At 28.7% G+C, this 23,611-nt stretch overlaps 1 protein-coding gene across 2 annotated transcripts in view; it reads left to right on the forward strand.

Annotated features, from left to right (window-relative positions):
• Positions 1 to 23,611, forward strand: part of Atg16 (Autophagy-related 16) — a 186,763-nt gene that overhangs the window by 141,903 nt on the left and 21,249 nt on the right. For both annotated transcript variants that reach the window (XM_035078556.1, XM_035078557.1), the window contains 3 exons: positions 14,102 to 14,222; positions 21,348 to 21,527; positions 23,262 to 23,346. In XM_035078556.1, coding sequence (XP_034934447.1) covers positions 14,102 to 14,222; positions 21,348 to 21,527; positions 23,262 to 23,346 — 386 coding nt within the window. The remainder of the gene's footprint in view (positions 1 to 14,101; positions 14,223 to 21,347; positions 21,528 to 23,261; positions 23,347 to 23,611) is intronic.

Genomic DNA, 23,611 nt, shown 5'->3' on the forward strand with positions numbered 1-23,611 from the left:
TTTAAAAAAAAGTACCTTATTGAAACAACATTGAATCAATAAAATAATATTTTCTGAACATCCTCGTGGAAAGAATTTTTTCATCCATTTCAAAAATAAACTTCAAAACCATGTTTTATTCGCAACGCAACATTCCTCCTACACAAGCATCGATAATTAATCGTATAAAAAAGCCTCTATATGATCTCTTAGATGCTTATAAAACGATATTTCTCTCGGCTTACATGGAAGTCGAAAGTCAGTGCGTAATATTACTAGCCGGCAACAGCCAATATACGATGATAGATTAGATGTTAGTGGGATCGGAACACTGTCGCTGGTTCACAGAGGATTTGGATTTACGTAACGATTGCACGTACAACGCAAGGCGTATAATGAACTCACGCGATAATCCTAGTAAAATCCTTGGACCTTCCAAAGAGTGCGTTCCCTGGGAGCAGAAGGAAGCTGCCGCGGCAACTGCCGATGCCGCGTGAAAGGAATCTCCAAGGATAATCTCACCTCTCCAAGTGCATTCTTATTCTCTTCCCGCATCAAGCTTCAATAGAATCGATTTATCACGTTGTCCAAGCTCTAGACATATCCCCGCCGCAAATGTTGTATGGCGTTCGCACTTGGCGTGTAATCCACGTGGTATTCTACACTATCGTGCTAAAATACTACCTTTAGGCGTCGCGAAAATTATCCTTCTTCATATGTGAATACTGATTTTTCGATAACAGACAAATGTTGTAAGAGTAGAACAAGAGATGACTATTGATTGCACATGCATATAGAGTAATTTATGAGTAAGCATAATGACGAATCAATTTCTCTGAGGACCGTGCTTCCTGCGTATTAAGGAATTGATCCCAGAGGCGTTTGTTCCAGATGATCGCCCACGCTGCCCCTGGCTATCGATACAAATTATAACTCATCGTACTTCATATACATGTCTCATCGAATGCATATTGAAAACATCTTTAAAATTTCCATACTCCCATCTAATAAAATGTGTTCATTAGCGAGATCATAATCAACTAACGTCTTAACTCCCTTATCAGCCCCTTTTTTCAATCAACTTTGTAAATCATTGATATAGATGATACGCCAATTGAGGGCTGGATTAGCATGCATGTTCATTTTTTAGGGGGTGAATGACTCTAGGGGTTAAAAACAATACTGAAAAAACAAATCCTTAGAAAAATTTACTGACAAGAATAGTCAAGATATTTATTCGAAATTTATTAATTTATTCAGAAGCACCTAGTTAGAAGCTAGACTCGGTTTTGTTTCTTGTTTGCAGTTAATTGACTCATTACTAATGACTCGCTAGAACTCTAGAGGTCAGAAATAACCTTTTTTTTTTCAATGGACACTTGAATTTAATTATTAGTAGATTGAACATTAATTATTTTGACAAATAAAATTTTTAAATAATAAACACCACTAATTTTTTAAATTATAAATAATTTTTGCCTTTAGGCTTATGTTTTTGATTATTTAAATCCTGACATAATTTTTTATCGATATTTTTAATATATTTTTTTAAATTATGAACATTTAATTAATTGTGACTTGCAGAGATAATTTTTTATCTAGTTGTTAAATATTTTATTTCTTTTGATATCTTGACTTGCCCCAAGGCTATCGATAATTCTTTGATATAATTAAAAAAATAAAAAAGATAAATAGTCATTAACAAAAAATAATTTATTTGAAATTCACTTTATTACTTTCCTGTATTTTTTTACGTCATTTTTTTTACTAAATTTTCAATCAGGTGAAATTTGAAAGCTTTGAGTGGCATTTTTTATTCTAGAATTTTATAAATGAACAATTATTATAAATTCGATCACTGGATCACTTAACGATAAAGTTGATAATGAGTGATTACAATGACAGATAAAAGTTTCTCTATAATCTATTAAGAATAAATAATGAATTAAAAATCCAATAAATTTCTATTACACTAATAGTGTGTTTCTTGGATTAAAAGCTCATCCCAAAATAGCAATTTTTCAATTTATCACAGCAAAAAGACTTAAATGATAAAACTTGAAAATATAGAATTATTCTCTTTATAATGAAGGTAGAAATACGAACCTCCAAATGAAATATATTGTAACTTTTATAAATTTTCCGAGCTTTTTTTATAGACTATCTTAATCTTACACTCGGAAAAAAATTGTATAAGTAATTTATGACAGTGACAAATTGCTAGTTCAAATATCTTCTAACTTGTCTTGAGATACTTAGATTCTGCGGTCGATATCATTTATCCAATTTCCTGCAAGTTTTATCAATTTATCATACAATCTATCAATAATCTTCGTTAAAGAAAAAAAAATTGTATTAATCATTTTCTTAAGAATTGAAATACCATTTATCCGTTGTCAACATAACTTATCATTAATTAACCAACGAAATTTAAGATGCTCGACTTTTGATGAAATCCAAGTAATCAATTTTGTTGAAACTTTTTTTTTAAGTTTCAAATTAACATCCTTATCTCTAAAATAAAAAAATCCATTTTATTATCCTGTAATCATTCTCGGATATCCTCTGAGTTTTTTTTATCACTTATTATTAGCTTTAAAAAATCATAAAATCATACTTTATTTTTTTTTCTTCAAATATTTTATTTTATAATATACTTATTTACTTCTTAAATGCAAGTTTATGGTGGTAAAAAATATTTTAAAAATATTTTTTTTGCATAAAATGAATACGTAATCAATGAAAATAGTGAAATTGAAGGATGTTTAAAGTCTTTTATTAAAAAATCTTATTGAAATGAAGTATTTTCAAAACCCCAAGTATTTTTAGACTTCCATCACGCACCTTTATATATAGAACCTGTTCTCCGCCATCCGGGAATCGTTTTGAACACAATGAATAATATACTGTGGGAATACTTCGAATACTCATCGAGCAAGAAGAGACAAAGGTTAAATATCCTTTGTCAATACCATTTTTCCAATGTCTCATAGATTTGACCAATTTGTCATAGAACTCCCTTGAAGAAAACGACGGATAACTTTGGTACGCCTAAGTCGCACGTTCGTAGACTTACGCACCATTGATTCCATGAGACACAGTACGTTGAATCTAAGGGTGAACTTAAATCAAACAGTAAAAGAAAGTGACAATAAATTTAAAATTTATTTCTGGACAATAAACATACTCATTCGTTAGAAGTTATAAAATGATTAATTTATTAAATATTATCAGCAATTGTACAGGAAATAAGAAAGTTATTTTATTGTTGAAAATATTCGATTGTAAAATTTAAATATTTGCTTGAATTAAGTTCTAATGTTAATTTGAAATAAAAGTTAGTGAGTGGCATAAAACTTTAAAATTCCAAACAATTGCCTTTGAGTCATGGTTTGTGCTCTCTTAGCTTAACTTTATTACAGTGCACATCCGGCTCAATAAATGAAACTCGCGTGACTGTAAAACACAGCTTGAGGGAAACGTAAGAAATTCAATAGGTAACTTAACTCATTTACTCTGAAGTAATCGAGTTACTTACTTTTTAAAAAAAGACTGTAAACACATTACTATTTGAAATAATGATGCATTATCGCTTGTTTGTGTGTTTTATAAAAATTACAGATTGACAGAACCCTCTATCAATTACATTCAAGTTATAATAATAATAATTATGGTCATTAAATGAATTAATCTAGAGATGATTTTTCTTTATGATTTTGTTTACTTTTAATTAATTTTACAAGGAAAAATGAGGAAAATTTTGTTTATATCTTAGTGTTTATTTACGGTCTTGAAATGGTCAAGTAATTATTATTCTGTGTAAGGAGTTGAAATCTCTCCATAACAATTCTTATTCTTTTTTCGCGAAAAAACTTTTGCATTAAACGTTATTGAAATATTAAGCATTTCAGCATAGAATTGATGAAAAAGTTTTAGCCTTTTTTTTTTTTATAAATAAATTTCTCTTATTTAATGCTCGAATAATTTTAATTAGTGAAAAAGTTTCGAATACTTTTCACAAGTATTCAAGCACAGAACAGAATAAATTTTGTATTTTTGGAAAATTAAAAAAAAAATTAAATCGTTCGAATTTTTTGTCTAGCAAAAAAAATGGTTCATTTATTTTCAATATTTTTAATTAATAATCAATTGCAATTATATTTTTGCAAATTGTCTTATGCTAACGAAATTGCAAGCTTTTTCAATTATAGTAACAATTATTATTCATTATGTAAAGAGGGTTGAATAAAATTATTTTCCTGAGAACTTATTATTCTATATAAATAAACAATAAAAAGCTGTCTTTATATTATTAACATACTAGTGTACATTAACAAAATAATTACTTTAGTTTAATTTGTACTTAAATTTAGTATATTGAACATTTCTATTGAAATGGTTATTGAACTATAATATTGATTGAGTAACAAAAAGAAAGTAATTAATTCCTATTGAGTTTACAATAAATAGGATAAAAAACTTTCGTACTGATTACGTTCAAAGAAAATTTCAGAACAAGTCATGCAAAAATCGAACGATAAAAAGATATAATTACATTAAAGCTTCGATAAACAATATCCGGGATTGAATAAAATAATTTTTATTTGCTAAAATATTCAACTTGTTCAATTTTCATATTTAATAAATAAAAATGTAATATAGTTTATTTATTCTTCATATTGTTAGTTATTTCAAAAAATATAATAAATAACTTAAATTCATTAATAAAAACCTTTTTACTAATTTTTTATTCGCTTGTTTTTTATGCAGCTGTGAAATTTCAGAATATTTATTTGAAAATAATGTTGATATTCAATAAAATCAATTTAAATTCTCTATCAATCACCATTACTTTTGCCTGAAGTTGAATTGAATTAAATAATAATTTCAATGTTTCTCCATTCATTGCTACGCTACAGTGCACTGTGCGCATCTAATAATAATCATTTCTATCTGTGTTTGTTAACTGAAAAGAAATAATTGTTTTCAAATCAGTAGTATTCTTTCAACTAGGTAACAAGAAATATTTACAATGTAAACGCATCTGAAATAATCAATAAAACAAGTTTGAATATTATATATCTGACAATAATTCGATGATTACTGGGTTGGAGAATAAATAAGCATAAAAACATATAATTTTAACAAAATTAATATCCACTAACAACAAATGAGTGAAATCACACAGTAGAAATAAATGAAGTATTATTTCAGTAAGTAATTCTTTCATCGGTGTTGAGTTTTCATAAATACAGTAAAACCGTGTGTAGTACACGAAAATAATTTACCATTTTTCAAAGTATAGATAATGAGTGTAAGCTAATATATGTATTTTATGTAATAATCTATTTTAATACATTGTAGTTACACCTACTACTATTTGAGCTATTACGACTACTTTAGCTTAGAAGCACGCTACCTTTATAAATAAATTCGCTTTTCACGATATTTCTTAAAATCCCTTAAGGCAGTCACGTCATGCGACGTACTTTCTGCATGTGAAGCTCCGAAATCCAACCTCGTGGATGGCGACAAGTAACAGAAATAGAGTACTAGACATCAAGAGTTTAACTTTAAAGCTCGATGTAAATTAATAAAACCAAGTATTGTTGTCAGTAGTAAAGTTTAAGCTTATATTTCTTCTTCTTGCTAATATTTACCGACTGCAAGGCAGTATTATACTCCTAGATTTTAAGGTAATCAAGTTTAGTTTAAACCAAGTTGAAGAGATATTTGAATTGAGCTTGTTGAGAGGATTTAGATTATTAAAAATTATTTAAACTTTGTCTCGAGATTATCAAAAATAGCTTTGTTGTTTAAGATAGATGTTGATGTTAATATTAATTATAAAAATCAATGCTCGTGTATATTCAATTATGAGTAGCATACATTGGAATAATTTTGTTTAATTATTGGCAAATTTTTTCATTAATGGTATATAATTTTTCTGATAATTTGTATAATTCTAAAGATTGTAGGTTAAGTTAATGCTTGTTAATTTCTACAAAACGGATTTAATGATTCATAATGAGCTCCATAATCATTTCATGATATTGAATTAAGCTAAAAATTATCATAAGTGAGATAACTGTATTGCTCATGAAAATTGGAAGATCAGGATGCAACGGCAATTTTATCATAATATTTTTTTTAATATAGCCATCAATTTTTGTGTTTATTTATAATCGGAAGTATTTTAAAAATAAATTGCTCAATAATTGATTGACAGTTAAAATATAAATAATTTAAAAAAAAGTTTGCTACATTTTTATAATAATAATAATTTTGTGACGACTTTAAATATTTTTTCAACAAATAAAATCAAACTTTTAAACAGTGGTGATAAATTTTTTTTTTTGGAATTGATATAGTAATATTTCGATAAATTCAATTCTGATAGTTACTTAAAATAATAAAATAATAATTAATTGAGAAAATACATCGTGTTAATTACATAGTTTTATTGTATTTAATTATTTTGGATAAAATTATCTGAGTATTGATTAATTCTAATATTTCATTGAATTAATCATTATTTCAACTTATTGTTAAATTAAATAAAATATTTTATTGCGAATATTTCAAATCTTTTTTATCAGTTAAATAAACATTTTTTTGCATAGCGAAAATTTTTTTTTTCAGCGTATCTAAAATTTTAGTCTATTGACCTTCATTCTGGAATAAATTATTCCATACATCGGTATATGTTTCACGTTGATACCTGTGTGTTAAAAGCAAGCGACAAGTGTATTAAGTAGTGACTGATGAAGAAAAAATAACGAATAACATAATGATAGTAATATAATAATGACGGCAATGATGATAGTATGAATTGTAAAATAATGGATGGTAGATGTATGTTGTATGAAATCCAATGACAAGTGGTGGCGAGGAGAAATTTTAATCTCCCCCTTGGTGATTTTCAATTCTATGGAGTACAATCCACGCTCCACAAGGTCAGAGCCCCCAAAGAGCTGCTTGTAAAGGCTTCGCGACATTCCGCACGTTATTCCACACTTCACGAGAGCAAAGAACTCAGTGCTCTTGTATATCCCGCGTACTTCCGACAGCTGTCGTCCCGTTAGGCCGCGCGTGATAAGCAAATTTCTCTCCCGTTGAGAGACGAGATATTGGAGTGCCTCGAGACCAGTCGCGAGAATGTCTTGCTCTCCATTTTAACACCACCATTATGTACATGTATGTATGTATTTGTGCTTCGCATGCACCTTAAATTTATGTAGAGCATTTTCAGGCTAAAAAATATATACGTTCGATTTTTTTTTTCCAGTTTTTTATCACGAGCTGATAATATTTTTCAAATTTTACATCAACTATTTACTGTTACATGACACATATGTTGGCTAATTTGTTCTCTTTGCTACTTAATTATTGAAAAACGTATCTCGAACTTGTAAACAACGGTAATAAATGTCAATTTACTTCACAAACTTCAGTTTTCTACTTTCTTAAATATTTAATAAACGAAACTTATTGCCTCATATATATAAACTTTTGTAAATTATAGACGCTAAATTTAGAAAAAAAAATATAGGACATTTAAGGATGCGGTTAATTAAAATAATAGTAGACGGAAAACCAACTTTTTGTATTATTATCTGCCGGAAAAGATTATTTTTTATTTCTTGTATGTATATAGATATATTCATTCTTGGAAAAAATTATGCTGTGAACTTGGTCTAATATTTAGCGCTAATTAGATGCTGTAAATATACATAAATATTGTATATAAAGCAAGAAGATAATGCTAACTTAAATCCTCTTGGCATTTGATAGGTGTAATAAGAAATCAAGGATCTTATCTAATGATGAAATATATCTCTCTTCTTCATGATGAATTATAATGAACAGACAAAAAAGCTTGGCAAAAAGAGATCGAAAAAAAATTGTCAATATTTTTGCATAAACACGTGCTGGAGTAAAACAAGATTTTCATCAGTTTTTCATTTAATCGGATTACGAATTTGCATGTGCCATCTGATTCCGGAAAATTGTCTACTGTATAGTTATGAGGAATTTTGTTAATTTAATTTTAGAAAAAAAATTCAATGCTATTAAAATTTTATATTTTATTTTTTTGCATACAATTATTCGATGAACATTAATTCAAACATATCATTTGATTGAATCATTATAACGATTACTTGTAATCTCTTGTTCCATTAATTTTGATAAAGTTGTTTTTGCCAATACTTATGGATATATAAGTTGTCAGTTAATGGAGCTCATTTATTTGTTGTTTATTGCAAATTAATGTATCACTTCATTTACAATATTTTCAATTTCATTATAGTAATTAAACCATATTGTCTGTAATTTAAAGAATAATAAGAAAAATTAAAGAGTGTAAAGTATCATTAGTATCACAACCATTCATAAAAATAAAAATCATTAATTATTAATGACGGTAATTTGTTATTTTCTGTTATGAAATTCTTAAAATTATTTATTCATTACTATTCTTCTTTAAATATTAATTTAAATATGCAACAAGTTGTGCTCAATAACTAATAACGTGTTTATAAAAAATACAGAAAAATATAAACACTACAAAATTAAATTACAGTTATATAATAATCTTGTAAATAAATTCTTCAATCAATCAATTAGAGAATTTAATTTATTTTTTTTTTATTCAAGTAAAAAGATAAGATTTCTTATCGAGACATTGTTATCCTTAAGTTGATGACATAAAAAAATTTTACAGCCTATTTTATGGTAGATCAGCACTTCTAAACAATTACTGAAAGTTTTTGTACGAATAAAATCGGAAGTACACCTACATTTTTAATGCTATTGTTAATGTTACTTTAGTGTGGTATATAAACTTGTAAAGTCAATTTTTTAGTCTCTAAATTGGTAAAAACATTTTATTGAAATTCGATGGGAAATCAACAGCCATGAATTTTAATATCTTTTAAAGTCAACAGTACGAAAAAAAAAACTAGTTCAGTAAAAACATAATCTTTCTAAGCGTTAAATTCCTCGGGTTTTTATCGATATACATCTTATAAACGAGCAATAATAAATTTTCAATAACAACAAACTATAAACAACAAAATACTTCAAATAATAAAGGTTGATAATAATAATAATTAATAAAAATCATTACATGCTTGATTATTTTTTATTATCAGTTAATTTTGAATAATGAAATGCATTGAAATATCAAATATACATTAGGTTATTATTAATTTTAATATGACAACTAACAAATTACATTTTCATATCACTTATTTATATGAAAAAAAATATATTTTGATGTGAATGATAATTTGAGCATCACCATAGTAATTTTCGAAATGATTAATACAATAAGTTATTAACCACAGAAAGTTCCAATAGGATGATTATTAATAGAAATGTCATAAATACATAGCACAATTAATCTTAAGGTAAACAAACGAAAAAACATGATCTTTTTAATAGAGAAATATCAAAAGTCACCATGTTAGAAATGTACACCCTCGTCTGGGCGATTAAAGTTATCAGGATAAACTTGACCCAATCATTTATCCCTGTCTTAGCGTCTAACTCTATTAATTACACCTTATAGTTTTAATCTATTATATAAAATTTATTCTATATAGATGATAAATAATAAATGATAGCTAATATCCGTCACAATAAAAATGGATTGATAAATTAAAGCATATTATAATACTTGCAAGTGTATATGAAGCGAAAGTATGTAGTATTGAAGGGGTAAAAAGAAGAAGAAAGATTATTTAGTGTCGTATAATCGATAGATAATGAGACATGGTTTCTGGTGCAGATCTTTTGCGTATGCTCACAGCTAGCACACATAGATAACGAGGTATAGCAGAAGCAATAACAGAAGCATAGTACAGAGAACTGGCAGTGGTGTGCCAGCCGACTAGTTACTACATGTATGAAATAATCTATTATCTGGAGGGAGTAGCGAGTTATCTGGTGCGGGCATTGAATCGCCAAGGCCGTGAAAGAGTGGCGGTAGAAAAGTCGCACCGCGGCCAATGAACTTTGGGAGCACGCCGATTCTGTAGTCTACTGCGTTAGTGGTACTACTACCACCCATTTACTTTATACTGTACTTACTACTATCCTACTATATGGTAGTTGAAAGCATACCTGCCTATTCGCACGCTTACTTGCTTGCTCGCATAGTCGCGTTAGTCCACTCGTGCGCCAACCATCCCCATTTGCAAACTTACAGTACACTCTATATAGCTATACCAGCAGATATACCAGCAGCTCTCTTATACACCGAGCCACCACACCAACCAACCAAACTTGCATGAGAAGAGAATCCAAGAACCTTCGCCCTCTTCCTAAGATCGATTGACTCTACCCCATCCGGAAAAGATACTCAGCATCAGCTTCTACCACTCTCACTAAATAACTAATGTCTATGGATTTACTTATACCATTCAACTTTATCTTACTTCCCCTTTCGTACACTCTGCCTACCTCATCTCTATTTGTACTTATTTCTCTATTTACTTCCTTTACATAATTAATGTACTAATGCACTTTTGTTTTGACTAACTTTTCATCTGCTATCAAATTATTTATACAACCTTACATCAACTCTTTAAGTTGGAGACTAAAAAAATTTTATTTGAATAGGATATGACTTTGAATTTCATTGAAATCATGATGACGATGATGATAATCTTTATTTACGCTGGTAATACTTCCGGATTAAGAGCAAGCTTGGCTTCTTGATGATATTAGTAGTAATAATTTATTATTACTTATTACTTGGGTGTATGAATTTTTTCATAAAACGACAAGACAAGAAGATCGTATGTTATAAAAGTATATTCAACACTCATATCTTTCAGAGTTATCTTGCTGTAGTCTGAATGTAAAATAGCTGACGAGGAATTGAAATACTCTAGATATTAAGAATTTCTCATTTCAAATCCAATTCTTATCTCTGGTATTCGACATATAAAACAGAGAAACAAGCAACAGATAGTGTTAGCATGGCACATGGCCAATTACAGCCATGAATCGAACTCGTGAAATACACATGTTAAATACATAATATCTTGTACTACATCCTATTACCTAGGAGCTTTATCCAACTTTTACCCAACTTATCATCAACTTTAACAACAAGTTCATTATTCATACACACAATTTGAGAGTTTTATTCATTCACAGATACCGATATATATAAAATACGGAAATTTTATTCTCGCTAAAGTTAAACAGATTAGCCACATGGTCTTCTTCGTAGCCATATGCATCAGAGCTAAGATGCAGTGCTCTGGTAAAACTTTCAAGTCATTAATTTTCATTAGAAGGTTTTTCAAAAGAAAAAACACTCTTCCGTGCTTTACTTAACATCCGTAACTACTCTAAGGTTCGAGTAGGTGGATGAAGCTTCTTTTTTATTTTATTCTTCCCTCTCCCTCTCTCTCTCTCTCTCTCTACCCTACATCTCGTTCTCCTCCTACACCTACATCTCCACCTCCCTAGCGCTGCCTCATTTTTTCTTCTTCTTCTTTTGATACTGCAGTTGAAGGTGAAATGGAGTAGTACGGTAGTTGCTGAGAAAAACGGAAAGAGATTGGATTCGCCATAGTAATATGAAAGTTGCGCCTTGATTTACTAGCTTTTAACACATTCTTATGAAAAATTCAAAGATCAGAAGTATCTGTAACTTGAATATCTTCAGTTATCGACAGTTTCCAAGTACATCAGGGAATTGTGTCCATTAATTTTAATTAACTCACTCAAGAATTACACAAGTGAAATACTTTCTTCTTCATTTTTTCTTCTGAGTTACGTATTTATAATAGTGAATGAAAAATTCTAGAGCAGTTAACACGATATTCTAGAGATTTTATTTGCACCGACCAGTAGTCTTGGTGATAAATCATACTTTGAAATGATATTGAAAAATTGGTTTTTTATTAAATAATCATTCATTCCGAATTTTATTTCTTATAAAATAAAACTACATTCAATTACATTTAATAAAAAGTTATGAATAAATAAATTAATTCATTTATTTCAATAATCCAGATTAAAAATGAGATCTTGATCAATTATTTAGCTCATTAATAATATTACTTATCAATTATCAATAAACCTATAACGTCCTCAATATAATTTATTGATGATAAATACTAAAACCAAAAAATTTCAATTTTTTATCTTCATTTTTTCTTGTTAAAAATTTTTTCTTAAATGATAATTTAAATATTTCACGAGATAAAATTAATTATTTCTATGATGATCAAATCTTATATTATAAAGCTAAAGAAGAATGAAGATTCAACTACATCCTTAGTCGTTAAAAATATTTATTTTCCATTAAAAATCAATTTTTCTTCAGTGTTGTACTTCTCATACAAACTCATTATCCATCAGCATAGAATACAGTTAAGAAATTATTCTTAAATCCGTGTTTATTTAAGCTCTTTAAGTGATTACCCAGATGCAAACCTATCCTTAATCAGCTGCGATAATCCTCACGAGACTCTTCAATTAAATAATTGTTCTAATAAATTCTTTGAATGAATAAACTATTTCATTGAAATTCTCCATTGTTTAGTTTCACTGTTAACTCATTCATCGATCCATTAAAATATTTTTCTTCGCACAATTAGTTTTTTAAGATCTCCAGTCTCATTTTAATTCTCTTGAATTAATTTCCTAAACCTCTTCAAAACTATCACTAACCTAAATTAACTATTATTGTGCATCTAAAATTCTAAAACTCATTAGTCTTTTTTTTTGAAACTTTGTTTAATTTTCTTCAGTTTTTGATTTAGTCTTTATAATAAATTTGTTGTCTTTTTATCATTCATTAAAGGTTTTCTTTTTCTATCAATATTCCTTGTGGATATCGGAAAGTATAATTTTAATTTATTATTCATTCACTATTTCCTTTTTATTTGATATTTCAAACAAAAGTAGTTTCTTTTATTCCAGGAAAATATTATTGAGTTCAAGGGAAGACTTTAAAGAGAAATAAAAATGTGAGAAAAATAAATACGAAATACTTTTTCTACAATAATTTGAGTTAACTTCTTAATTGCGAACAAGTTTACTGTGAGAAAATATGAGGATTGAATAGTATATAGTGAATTGTTTTTTATTAGCAGTCAAAATTGAGAAAAATATACTAGGATGAATAGAGATGATACTTTTTAATTAAGAAAAATGCTATATGACTTAACTCTACAATTTATTCTAAGCTTTACGTTTTAATTTTTCATCCCTTTTTTTTCCTTCAACTTCTTTCCTGTTCCTTCTCCTATACCTTATTGATGATTTATAGTTCACAATAAAAATTACTCCAATTATTAAAAGACTTTGATCGATATCCTTTATCCTTCGCGTACTTAAAAAGAGGTGAAGTCAATTTTTTTTTTTCACCATTTACTTCTATAATGCAGATAGGAATAATCGACATAATAATTTTCGAGGACTTGTTGGAAGAAAATTTAACAATAAAATGGAATTAAATTTAAAAACTTCCGGTGCGATGGAAAAGATAAAAAGGAATTTCACCAAAGAGGGAAAAGTTTAAAAAGACTTGGAGTTATCGATAACAATTATTCGATTAAAATAAATAAAATATGAATAACGTAAGCAATGAAAAGAACCTGCGGCGATTGCTCATCTATTATTTTGACCACGTCTTCAAAGCAGAGACAAGTGGGTGGAGTGAAAGATAAAAGTTTGAACTGCATGGTAGTTGGTAAAAAAAGCAACTTTTCTAACTGGCAGAAACTAACGAATCGTGCCTGAAAAGTTAGCACGGTGAAGCTAGATCAGAATACGAGAGGCCTCACTAGAGTAGAATCGACTTATTCTTCTTATACGAATGTCCCTTCTGGGAATCGACCACTTGTTGGTTAATTTCATCCTGCGTTGTCTCAATTTAATTTTTGTCGTGAGGAGAATTCTGCCAAGTTCAATGAGCTCATAAAACTTTCCATGGCTCGTATACTTGACGTAGTCAATTACAATTTACTAAGTTGCGCAATGCAGTTTTTATGTTTCTCACAAAGCTATTATTTCGCTTTAACATTAACGAGACCAAGATCACTTGTTATTACGAGCTAATGTTGAAAAACGTGCATTCCTCTTTCTGTTACAGCATACCCTCACAGGACACTGTGCGAAAGTCTTGGCAGCCAAGTTCCTTGGAGAACCATCTAAAGTCGTCACCGGCAGTCATGATCGTACGTTAAAAATCTGGGATTTACGCAGTCGCGCATGTAAGTCATAATTCACTATCATAACTTATGAATTTATTTATTTTTTTATTCCCATCCCTTTATTATCACCTTCTACACTTTTTATTTCTTCATTTCTTATTACAATGAGCTCTATCAAAGGTCGACTGGTGTAATGAAAAGCTGCGTTCACATTATAAACGAGCTGAATATACGTATATCTTACCGAGTCTCGTAAATCTCAACTTATTCGTAGGCCACGCGAAATATTATGGCGCCGTCGTAATCACGTTTTCTATTACCTCTATTAGTCGGTGCATTTTATGCAACGCACTTACCATGAGGCGTTTTGTGATAATAAAACAGTGCGTATTTGCATAGTCATTCATATGTATATTCTATGGTACATCCTAACGGTCTATAAACTACCAAGTACTATGATCTTTAAGTGAAAAGTGTGCTGATGTTGATAATATACAGATATGTCTGCCTAAGTGATTATGACTCACGTCTGCTCCTTAAAGTCCACGAAAATTTATTTTGAGATTTTACGATGAAAAAAAAAGGCCCACGAGTTATAGGGGTTGCTTTTTACGGCGCTTGCCACTTGCAAAAAAAACTGCATCCTGGCTATGCTCTTATTTAATGATTACATCATGTTGGTGTGATTCTTTTTTCTGTGGAATTTTTATGGTCATGAGCGACGTTTTATTCACCAAGTCTCAATAATGATGTAACATTACATAACGACGATAAAAAAACATTTAATGTTTTTATTTATTTTGTATAAAGTTGTAGTGGGGTTTCGATTTTTTATTTATTTTTTTTTGTTCTGCCATTTGAATTTGTTTCAGTCAGAGTATTTAAGTAATTTTAAAAAAAGTAGTAAAAATATCAAAATAAATCTACGATAGATAATCTCTCGTTTAAGTTTAGGATGATTTTATCAAAAACATTTTTTTTAAATTCACTATACTTAATAAAAGTCAAATATTATGAAACTAATATCGATTAACTTCACAGAAAGTTTATACTGTTAATTATTGAAAGAAAAAGCTTTATGTTATGAAATAAAAAGATGTACAATTCGAAAAAAATGTATAAATAAAAATTTTATCGTGCTTTAAATTGCTATTGATAGTAGAGTTTAAGGCATAATAGCACCCAGGGGTATAAAGGCCTTTGACATTTTTTTTTATCGAAAAATGTTTTGTACTCTAAATTTTCGACACTAAAAGAACTTTTTATCAGCTACAGGATATACTTTTTTTTTTTTTTTGAATGAAGGAGTTTCCAGAGCTTGCTAATTCATATAATTACCAAATTATAATTATCAATAAAACAGTACATTTAAAATATAATTAACTGGGATAGTTATATTCATGTAATGAATTGAATTCAATGAACAATCTATCAATTTAAATACATTGAATATAACGTTAATTGGTAAAAAATGAACGTGTAACTAATGTAAGCTTTTATGAGTAAACAAAAGTTGAGCAGAAATTGGTTAAATTAGTTCTTTTGTTGAACTTTTTGCATGTCTGGTAAGTTTTGATATGTGGATCATGCACTCCAGGGAGCAGTATTTCCATACTTAATTCAATTAATCAACAATAAGTAACATGTGCTGCATAATAATAATTTCCATGAACAATTTATTCGACAATATAATAAAAACAATACCACATTTCCAATTGTTGCATTAAAATACTTTTTGTAAAATAAAATACGATATAAATGCAAAAATGATAATATGATAATTGAAAATGTTAATTTTTTGATGTAAAATTTTTGCAAATTTCTCATTTACCTGGGAGGTATTATTTCAAGCATAAAATGCAAATATAATAATAAGACTTAATGAGTAAATAATAATCGACTAAATAAAATTGCTCCAAAGAGATATGAGACATTTGAAAGGCCATCACTTAGTGACTTTGTAAAGCGAGAAATTTTTAACTGTCTTTTCGAAAGCAAGCTGCACTTTTCATTAGGTATATATTGTACGGCGGTAACCTATTTGTCGTGTCTCTTGGCTGTCAGTCGACGATCGTCTATTATGTCCTGTCTTTGTCTCTCCCTCGTGGCGATAGGTTAATTGCATCGACAACAGCATCCCATTCTCCGCTATTGAAATCCGCACTAAACATGCTAATCAACGTCACTCTATTCAATGCAATTGTTGGATGAAATTTTCAAATCTTTTGAAAAGCTATCGGGCTGCTTGCACATACAATAATATTACGATTTCTATGAGGAATAAAATTGGAAAATGGAAAATAATAAAAAATAACATAAGGGTAGTTTTATCTCTTATTGAAAGGAAAATGTATATCTAGAGATTTACACCCTAGTCCTTCAGACTACCTAATCTCCTGAAACGGTATCCGAAGAGCGACTCAAGATATCGATTTGCACTTTGGACAACGGACCAGTACCACCACCAGGGGGAAGAGATGAGGAGTCTCTTGGTAGGGATAAGAGGGACGTAGCAACCAAGAGGATGATAGCGCGACTACTACTCCCTATTGACACAAGATACTGGTATACACAGATTCGAGAAGGCCAATGAGAATCTGCTAGATGGTATTAATTTGCGAGAGAGAATTTGGATCTCAAGAGCCCACTGTTAGGAAGCTTCAGCTACTTGTGCTTCCACCATTCCTTCTTCAATTGAATGAAGCCGGTCTGCAGCAACTGGCTACATCGAATTTACCTTTTGCAGTTTGACTTGTTCTCTGCAGTGCTTTCATAAGTTCTAGCACATCTAATTTCCGTCCAAAGTGGTAAAATCTACGGGCATTTCTGCCCGGTGCGCCCTGGGAGAGATAAGGGTTTGCGTTCTAGAAAAAAAAACTCAATCTCACTGAGCTCAACGCCCCTATCTTCTATATGAGGGTGCCAGGCGCGAAAAATTCATTTTATAGCCTGTTGTAATTTGAAGCCAGAGTGTGGATTATATGTAACATCATCCATTCGATTTACTTCATTTATTTTTGATGATTATAATAATGATGATAATCATGATTGGTATTGTAAGAGTGCTGAAGCCAAGTGGATCCAATCAAATTCCAATTTACTTCCTTCAATACACTTTTCAATGCTGGAAAAATAAATACTTTCGTTAAATAATTCCAACTTTCTAGTGAATATTATATTTCATGTTGATTTGTAATATGAGTTTTGAATTTTCTGTCAATAAATGGGTCTCTACAATATTTATCATTTGCTCTATGACACATTTAAATGTTAATTTTACAGAAATTGGGTATGTTACACTTCTAATGGGAAAGTTTCAGAAAGTTAAAACAGCTTTTCAATGTTACTGCCTTTTGAGTTACTCATATTATTGACATCAAACAACTAATTAACTTCATAACTATATTACACAAAAGAAAACACTTTAAACACATGATACGACTGAAAATGAACATAAAAGTGAATTAGCATCAATAGAATAGACTGAAAATTTACTCATCAAGGATGAATAAAAAATAAAACACCGGATTTAAAAAGTCTTTCAGTAAAGATCTAATTTTTTTGTAATTATTTGATGAAAATTAGGTTATCCAAAGCTATACCAATTTCCATCCAATACTGGCTGATGTTATTATGTGAATAAATTACTAGTCACATCAAAAATAAACTATAAAGATAACAGTGGCATCTCTTTAAAGTAGTACATCTCTGTTATTAACGTAATATTTTCAAAATCCTCCTCTATTATTCTTCTATTAACTATAATCCTTGGTGGCCATTCTGACACACTAGAGTGACACGGAATGATAATTCTCCATGTATTTTTCGTGCATTAATATTAACTTTGGTTGACTTTTTCATTCATTTCAACACTCAAAGTTTTGTTTTATTTGTGTTTATATATATGCATGTTTTATAAAAATTTTTTTCGCTTGCAGGCAAAGTACAAAACATGACTGAATATCGGAATTAAGTTTCAAGCGTAATTTCCCCGCCCATAGAGACTACATCGTCGCTGCTTGGTTATTTCATATTTTCCGCTATTCTTTCAAGCCCCAAGGGTACAAAATCGCTTCATTCGGGCTTGCAATGTGATCGTACCCACGAACGTATACGAGGCTCTAACGACCGATACACCTTCGTGCTCTGTCATTAGAATTTTCTCGGATGAAAATAAAATTAGATAAAAATATTAATGCATTCACAATTGACTGACTCAGCTTCTCGGTGGTATAGTACATATACAGATTATTATCAATTGTTTTTTTTTCAACATTTTTTGGTCGTCTTTTGAACTTACCCTTTCTCTTTATTTCTATCATTTCAACTATGAGTGTTATATGAATGAGAATATTCCGTCCTTACTACTCGTGTGTAATGTATGAAAGCAATTTAATAGAGCAAATTTCTAATATATTCTTAGGTATTATCTACGATTACATCTGAACAGTATGACTCGCTGATTAAATGCAAATATATAACATCAAATTTCACCAACTTCTATCATATCTCATAAAATGAAATCACATTATAGCCATGATGGAAATGGAAAATGTACAATAACTAGATTATTTCCGTGAAATATGATAAAAATCTCAATTGTTGCTTTTTTAATGGCCTTAAATTACATTTTTAATAGAAACAAAATTATTTTTATTTATACATTTTTTTTACTATAAATATAATATTTTTTCCCCCATTTTTATAAAAATGATATTCTAATAATTTTCAGTAGTGGTACTTATATTCGGTGGAGACATTATTTATTGTAGTTTAGATATATGAATACCGTTTATTTGAAAGGACATTGCAATGGTTTCTTGAGATTGAATGAAATAGCAGTTCAATTCAATGCAATCAAATTTAGTGAGTATTACCACATCGACACGTTTTAATTCAATTCATTTATTAAATTGTGAAAACTTCTATAGGGATTCGTTGAAATAATTAATTAATTTGGAATCATATATGAAAATAAAGTTGTCAGAAAATGAAAGGATAAAGTTTCTGGATTGAGATGAATGAAATGAATAAAATAGAATATTTATTGATATCTAATACATTTTTTATTTTTTATAATAATTTTTTACGTATTACTACGATATACAATTCATCATTAAAAATCAATTATGAAAAGTATTGCTAATAATTATTCAATGTTTCTCATAATTCTTTTTTATATTATTATTAATTCTCATTAATTATCTCACTATTATAGAACATATAGTATTTAACCTCAACTGCTATATTTTTTTTGTTACAATTACTAGATGACTCTAATGACTTTTAAATGTTATGTTTATAATGTGTAATAGTTCATGTTTATTGCATGATTCTTTACAGTAGTATTTTAATATTATATTTTCATTGTTATACTTTCTGGTAAAAAAATTATTCTCTAACAGTGTATCAACAATAACTTTTCTATAAAAATACTCCACGTAAATAAATAAAAAATTTTTGAGTATGCTTTCAAATGTTCTAAAACATAAAAAGTATGATAAAATTTTACATTTCAAAAATAGATGTCATTACAATAACTTCCTAATGGAAAGTTGAAAATTATTATCAATAATAATTTAATGGAGGAAGACTCCAGTTGAAGAATCTAAAAAAATTTAAACCTTAGTTTTAGACGGAACTTGACTCTTTTTAATGATTTATTATCCAGAGAAGTTACATTGACCTTAAAAATAATGATGGAAAATTGATTTATTACACAATTATTTTTTATTCCTTGCACTTGATATAAAATATTTGAAGCATATATTATTACCAAAAATAATTCACAGTGAACTAATGAATTATACAAAAAAAAAAAATTATATTCTGAGACACTTGTTTAGAAGAAGAAGAAGATTAAACTGCAAATCTCATCTGTCCAAAATTTTTTTGGGCAAAATTTACCTTCTTTTTATCATCATTAGTACCAGTAAAAAAATTCCAGTAGCCCTGAAAAAATTATAAACTTTGTTTTTTTCTGGTAGAGTTCACTCAACTGCTCCTCCACAATTATTAAAGTTTGTTTTTCCTCAGAAAAATTTAGATGTAACAACGGCTCAGTTTTATAAACGATTACTTCTATTTTTTACATAAAAAAATAAATGCCTATGTATTAATTATTTTACATGTTAGAAATATGCTAAGTAGAATGTTATACACAGTCATTTTTGTTCACGAATGTTTCGAACTAATATAATCCTATTCATTCGAGATATTTTCTACGTAAAACATCCAAGCGATGCTATCAATCCCGACAGATTTATTACCTTAATCCTTCATTATTGTTCCGAAATTTCTTTTTCACTACCTGACCTAAATGAATTCATATAAAATTCTAAACACAAAAATTGTAATCACTCAATGAATCAATTAAGTTTTTTTTGTTTGATGACCTAGATAAATTCGCGAAATACACTCGACACAAAATTCTTTCAAATTCCTTAGAAATTTTGAAATGACCCTTATAGAATAAATACACTTCTTTTCGATACGATTTCTATCGTTGCTTTTGAATACGTTCAAACCAGAGTAGTTTATTCTTTTAAAAAAAATTTTTTTATGATCTCTTTTTCTCTAATTAAACATTCATTCAAACAGTGTCAATAATAAAAAATATGGCAACAATGACGTCATTACTGAATTCTGTTTAAAAAAAAAAAATAAAGTTGTCTATTCTTTGAATTCTACTTTCGATTATTGTTTGCCAATAACAAAGAATCGATAGAAAAAATTAATGAAACATTTTGCAATATTTTATTTTGTAGATATTTATTAGTTACCGCAAATTTTTTTCATCGTAAGATTATGAGGTTTTTTCGTTTTGTAAAGCCATAAAGTTGATTGAAATGTTGGGGTAGTAAAATAAAGAATAGTATGAATTGAAAAGAACGTAAGATCAGAAGAGGTATATGCGTACCTATGTGTGTAGAGATTCGATGGGAGGAAAATCGAAATTGGTCGGCGAGTCGAGATGGCACGACACAGGGTGGGCGTAAGCGAAAATCTCATTATTTATCCAGTTTATAGTCTCTACCATATGTAAGCTACACATTTCCGCAGGCGTTGCGGTTTTCGAAGGCAGCTTGGTAACCTGAGAACAGTTTAAAGTTCGTTGCCTCATGACCTCAACGTACAAACGTCAAAGGCAATACCATAATAGTATTTTTGTTTGCTACTCACCAGGTATTGAGACCAAATTTGCTGGATCAAGCTGCAATGACCTCGTCACATCAGACGGCGCAGGCTCTACCATAATCAGTGGTCACTTTGACAAGAGAATCCGATTCTGGGATACTCGAGCTGAATCTAGTTCCAATGACATTGAACTACAAGGGAAAATAACTTCACTTGATTTATCAAGAGGTAACTTCTTATATTCTATTCTTTATACTTTTAAGCTCTTTAAAGTAATTCTTCTGTCAGAGTAAACCATCAAAGATTACATTATGACTTTTCAAGAGTATAAAAGCTTTTTTATTCAATCAAAAATGGTGAAATATGATAAACCTTGTCTTGAAAAAAATTTACTCTCGAAAATTCAAACGGTGAAATATTTGCTTGAATTATCATAAGGAAACGCTTTTGAGATTTATTATTTATTGTTTTAAATAGAAGATTCAATTTTTGCTTTGATAGGCCATTAAAAACTTTAATTTTTTAATTATATTCAAGTTGATTTTGTTGATAAAATATTATTTATTTAAAATAAAAATTTTATTATGTTTTTGTTTTGAGAAAAAAAAGATTTGATTCAATTGCAATAGAAAAATAAAATACTTTGAATTTTTTTTTTTTGCAAGTTTAGTAAATGCATTTTAAATATGACACTTTGGACTTTCGGATACATTTCAAGCGATTACCATGCAGCTATTTTTTGGGACTTTCAAAAGCTCAAAGCTAGAAGTGAAGCTTTTGACTTCGATAGCTTACAAAACGCCTGAAAAAAAAATATTGAAAAAAATCTTCAAAAGGATTTGAAAGTAAAAAATAAAATTCTTCAAATGATACACTTGGATTGACCAAAAATTTCCTTACTAACAAAAGTCTTTGAGCTTTCTAATAAAAAAAAATGAAAAGGAATATTTTTTTCGTTTACTTCCTAAAATTTTTTAACCTATCTCAATGTAACTCAATTTCAAAATAAAATCAATAATCAACAAACAAAGTTTTCGTCACAGTTTAAACATATTAAATTCTCTTCGTAATTTAAAATATAAAATTGTATAAAATCAAATGCTGAATTTTATTTATTTTTTTCTGTTTGCAATTATTTTTATCATAATTAATCTTTTACAACAATTAAATCGCTTTGTACTAAAATAGACTTTCAGTCTTTATTAGAATAAAATATTAAACTCAATTTTGAATACTATTATAAATATTTTAAATCAATAAAATTATGAATAATTGTTGTAAATAGTTTCAAAATGAATTTCGACATTATTCTCAAGAATAAAAGTATACAGTTGTATCATTTAATTTCAGTAGAATGCAATTTTAATTTTGAAAAATATAAGTACGTCTTGTAGCATAGAAAAAAAATTAGCTTTATGAAAGGATTACTTTAAGCTCTACAAAATACTGTACATCTTCTAACATTTTCCTGTTGGTACATTCACATTAACCACGATAGAAGTACCTATATTTTATTAGGCAGCTCAGCGAGCACCATTCCCAGAAGTATTTTATTTCCAACTTGACGTAATTGCGCCTTGTGGAGATATCACATTGGAGCATACCCGTGAGCCCATTTAGGATTTGTCTATTTTGAATCAAGTGTCCAATTTCAAATTTGAGATATTGTTTTCATGGCGTGCATGATGTCTATTCTGTCGACATGCCAATGGAATGAATGATTAAATATGTAGACGTAGATTCAATTTACATGGCGTTGAAAAAGTTGAATAATAATAGACGTAATTAAGATGGATCACAGGACGGCAACTTATAATGTAAGGATATAAGAAATACTAGATTGGCTATTGACCTTTCATAAATAATTACACCATCCTCCAACCGGTATTTCAATTGAATTCCAATAAAATCGTCTATTATGCTAACATAATTAACAATATTTCACGCTTTTTTCCTTTTCAGATGCCAATTATTTGTTAAGCTGTGTGCGAGACGATACAGTTAAATTACTAGATCTTCGTATGAAACAAATTGTTGGATCATTTAGGTAAGTATGAGTGATAAAAAAATTTTTATGAGTGTTAATGATTGGTTTATAGTTAAATTTAATGCTAACTTGGGTTAATTTAGTCTTTCAGTATTTTTTATATTAATGTTATTTTATTTTTTAATAATCATTATCGTTTAATCATTTCAACGGTTCATTTATCAGAAAATGATTAAATATAAAAATACAAAAATAAACTGGAAACTTTAAAGAAAAAATTTTATTTTTAAAATGAATTATTATTTTATATAATATTGTAAAGTTC

The sequence above is a fragment of the Chelonus insularis genome, unplaced genomic scaffold (assembly GCF_013357705.1).
Source record: "Chelonus insularis isolate UGA/USDA-ARS -01 unplaced genomic scaffold, ASM1335770v1 contig_160_pilon, whole genome shotgun sequence".
NCBI lineage: Eukaryota > Metazoa > Arthropoda > Insecta > Hymenoptera > Braconidae > Chelonus > Chelonus insularis.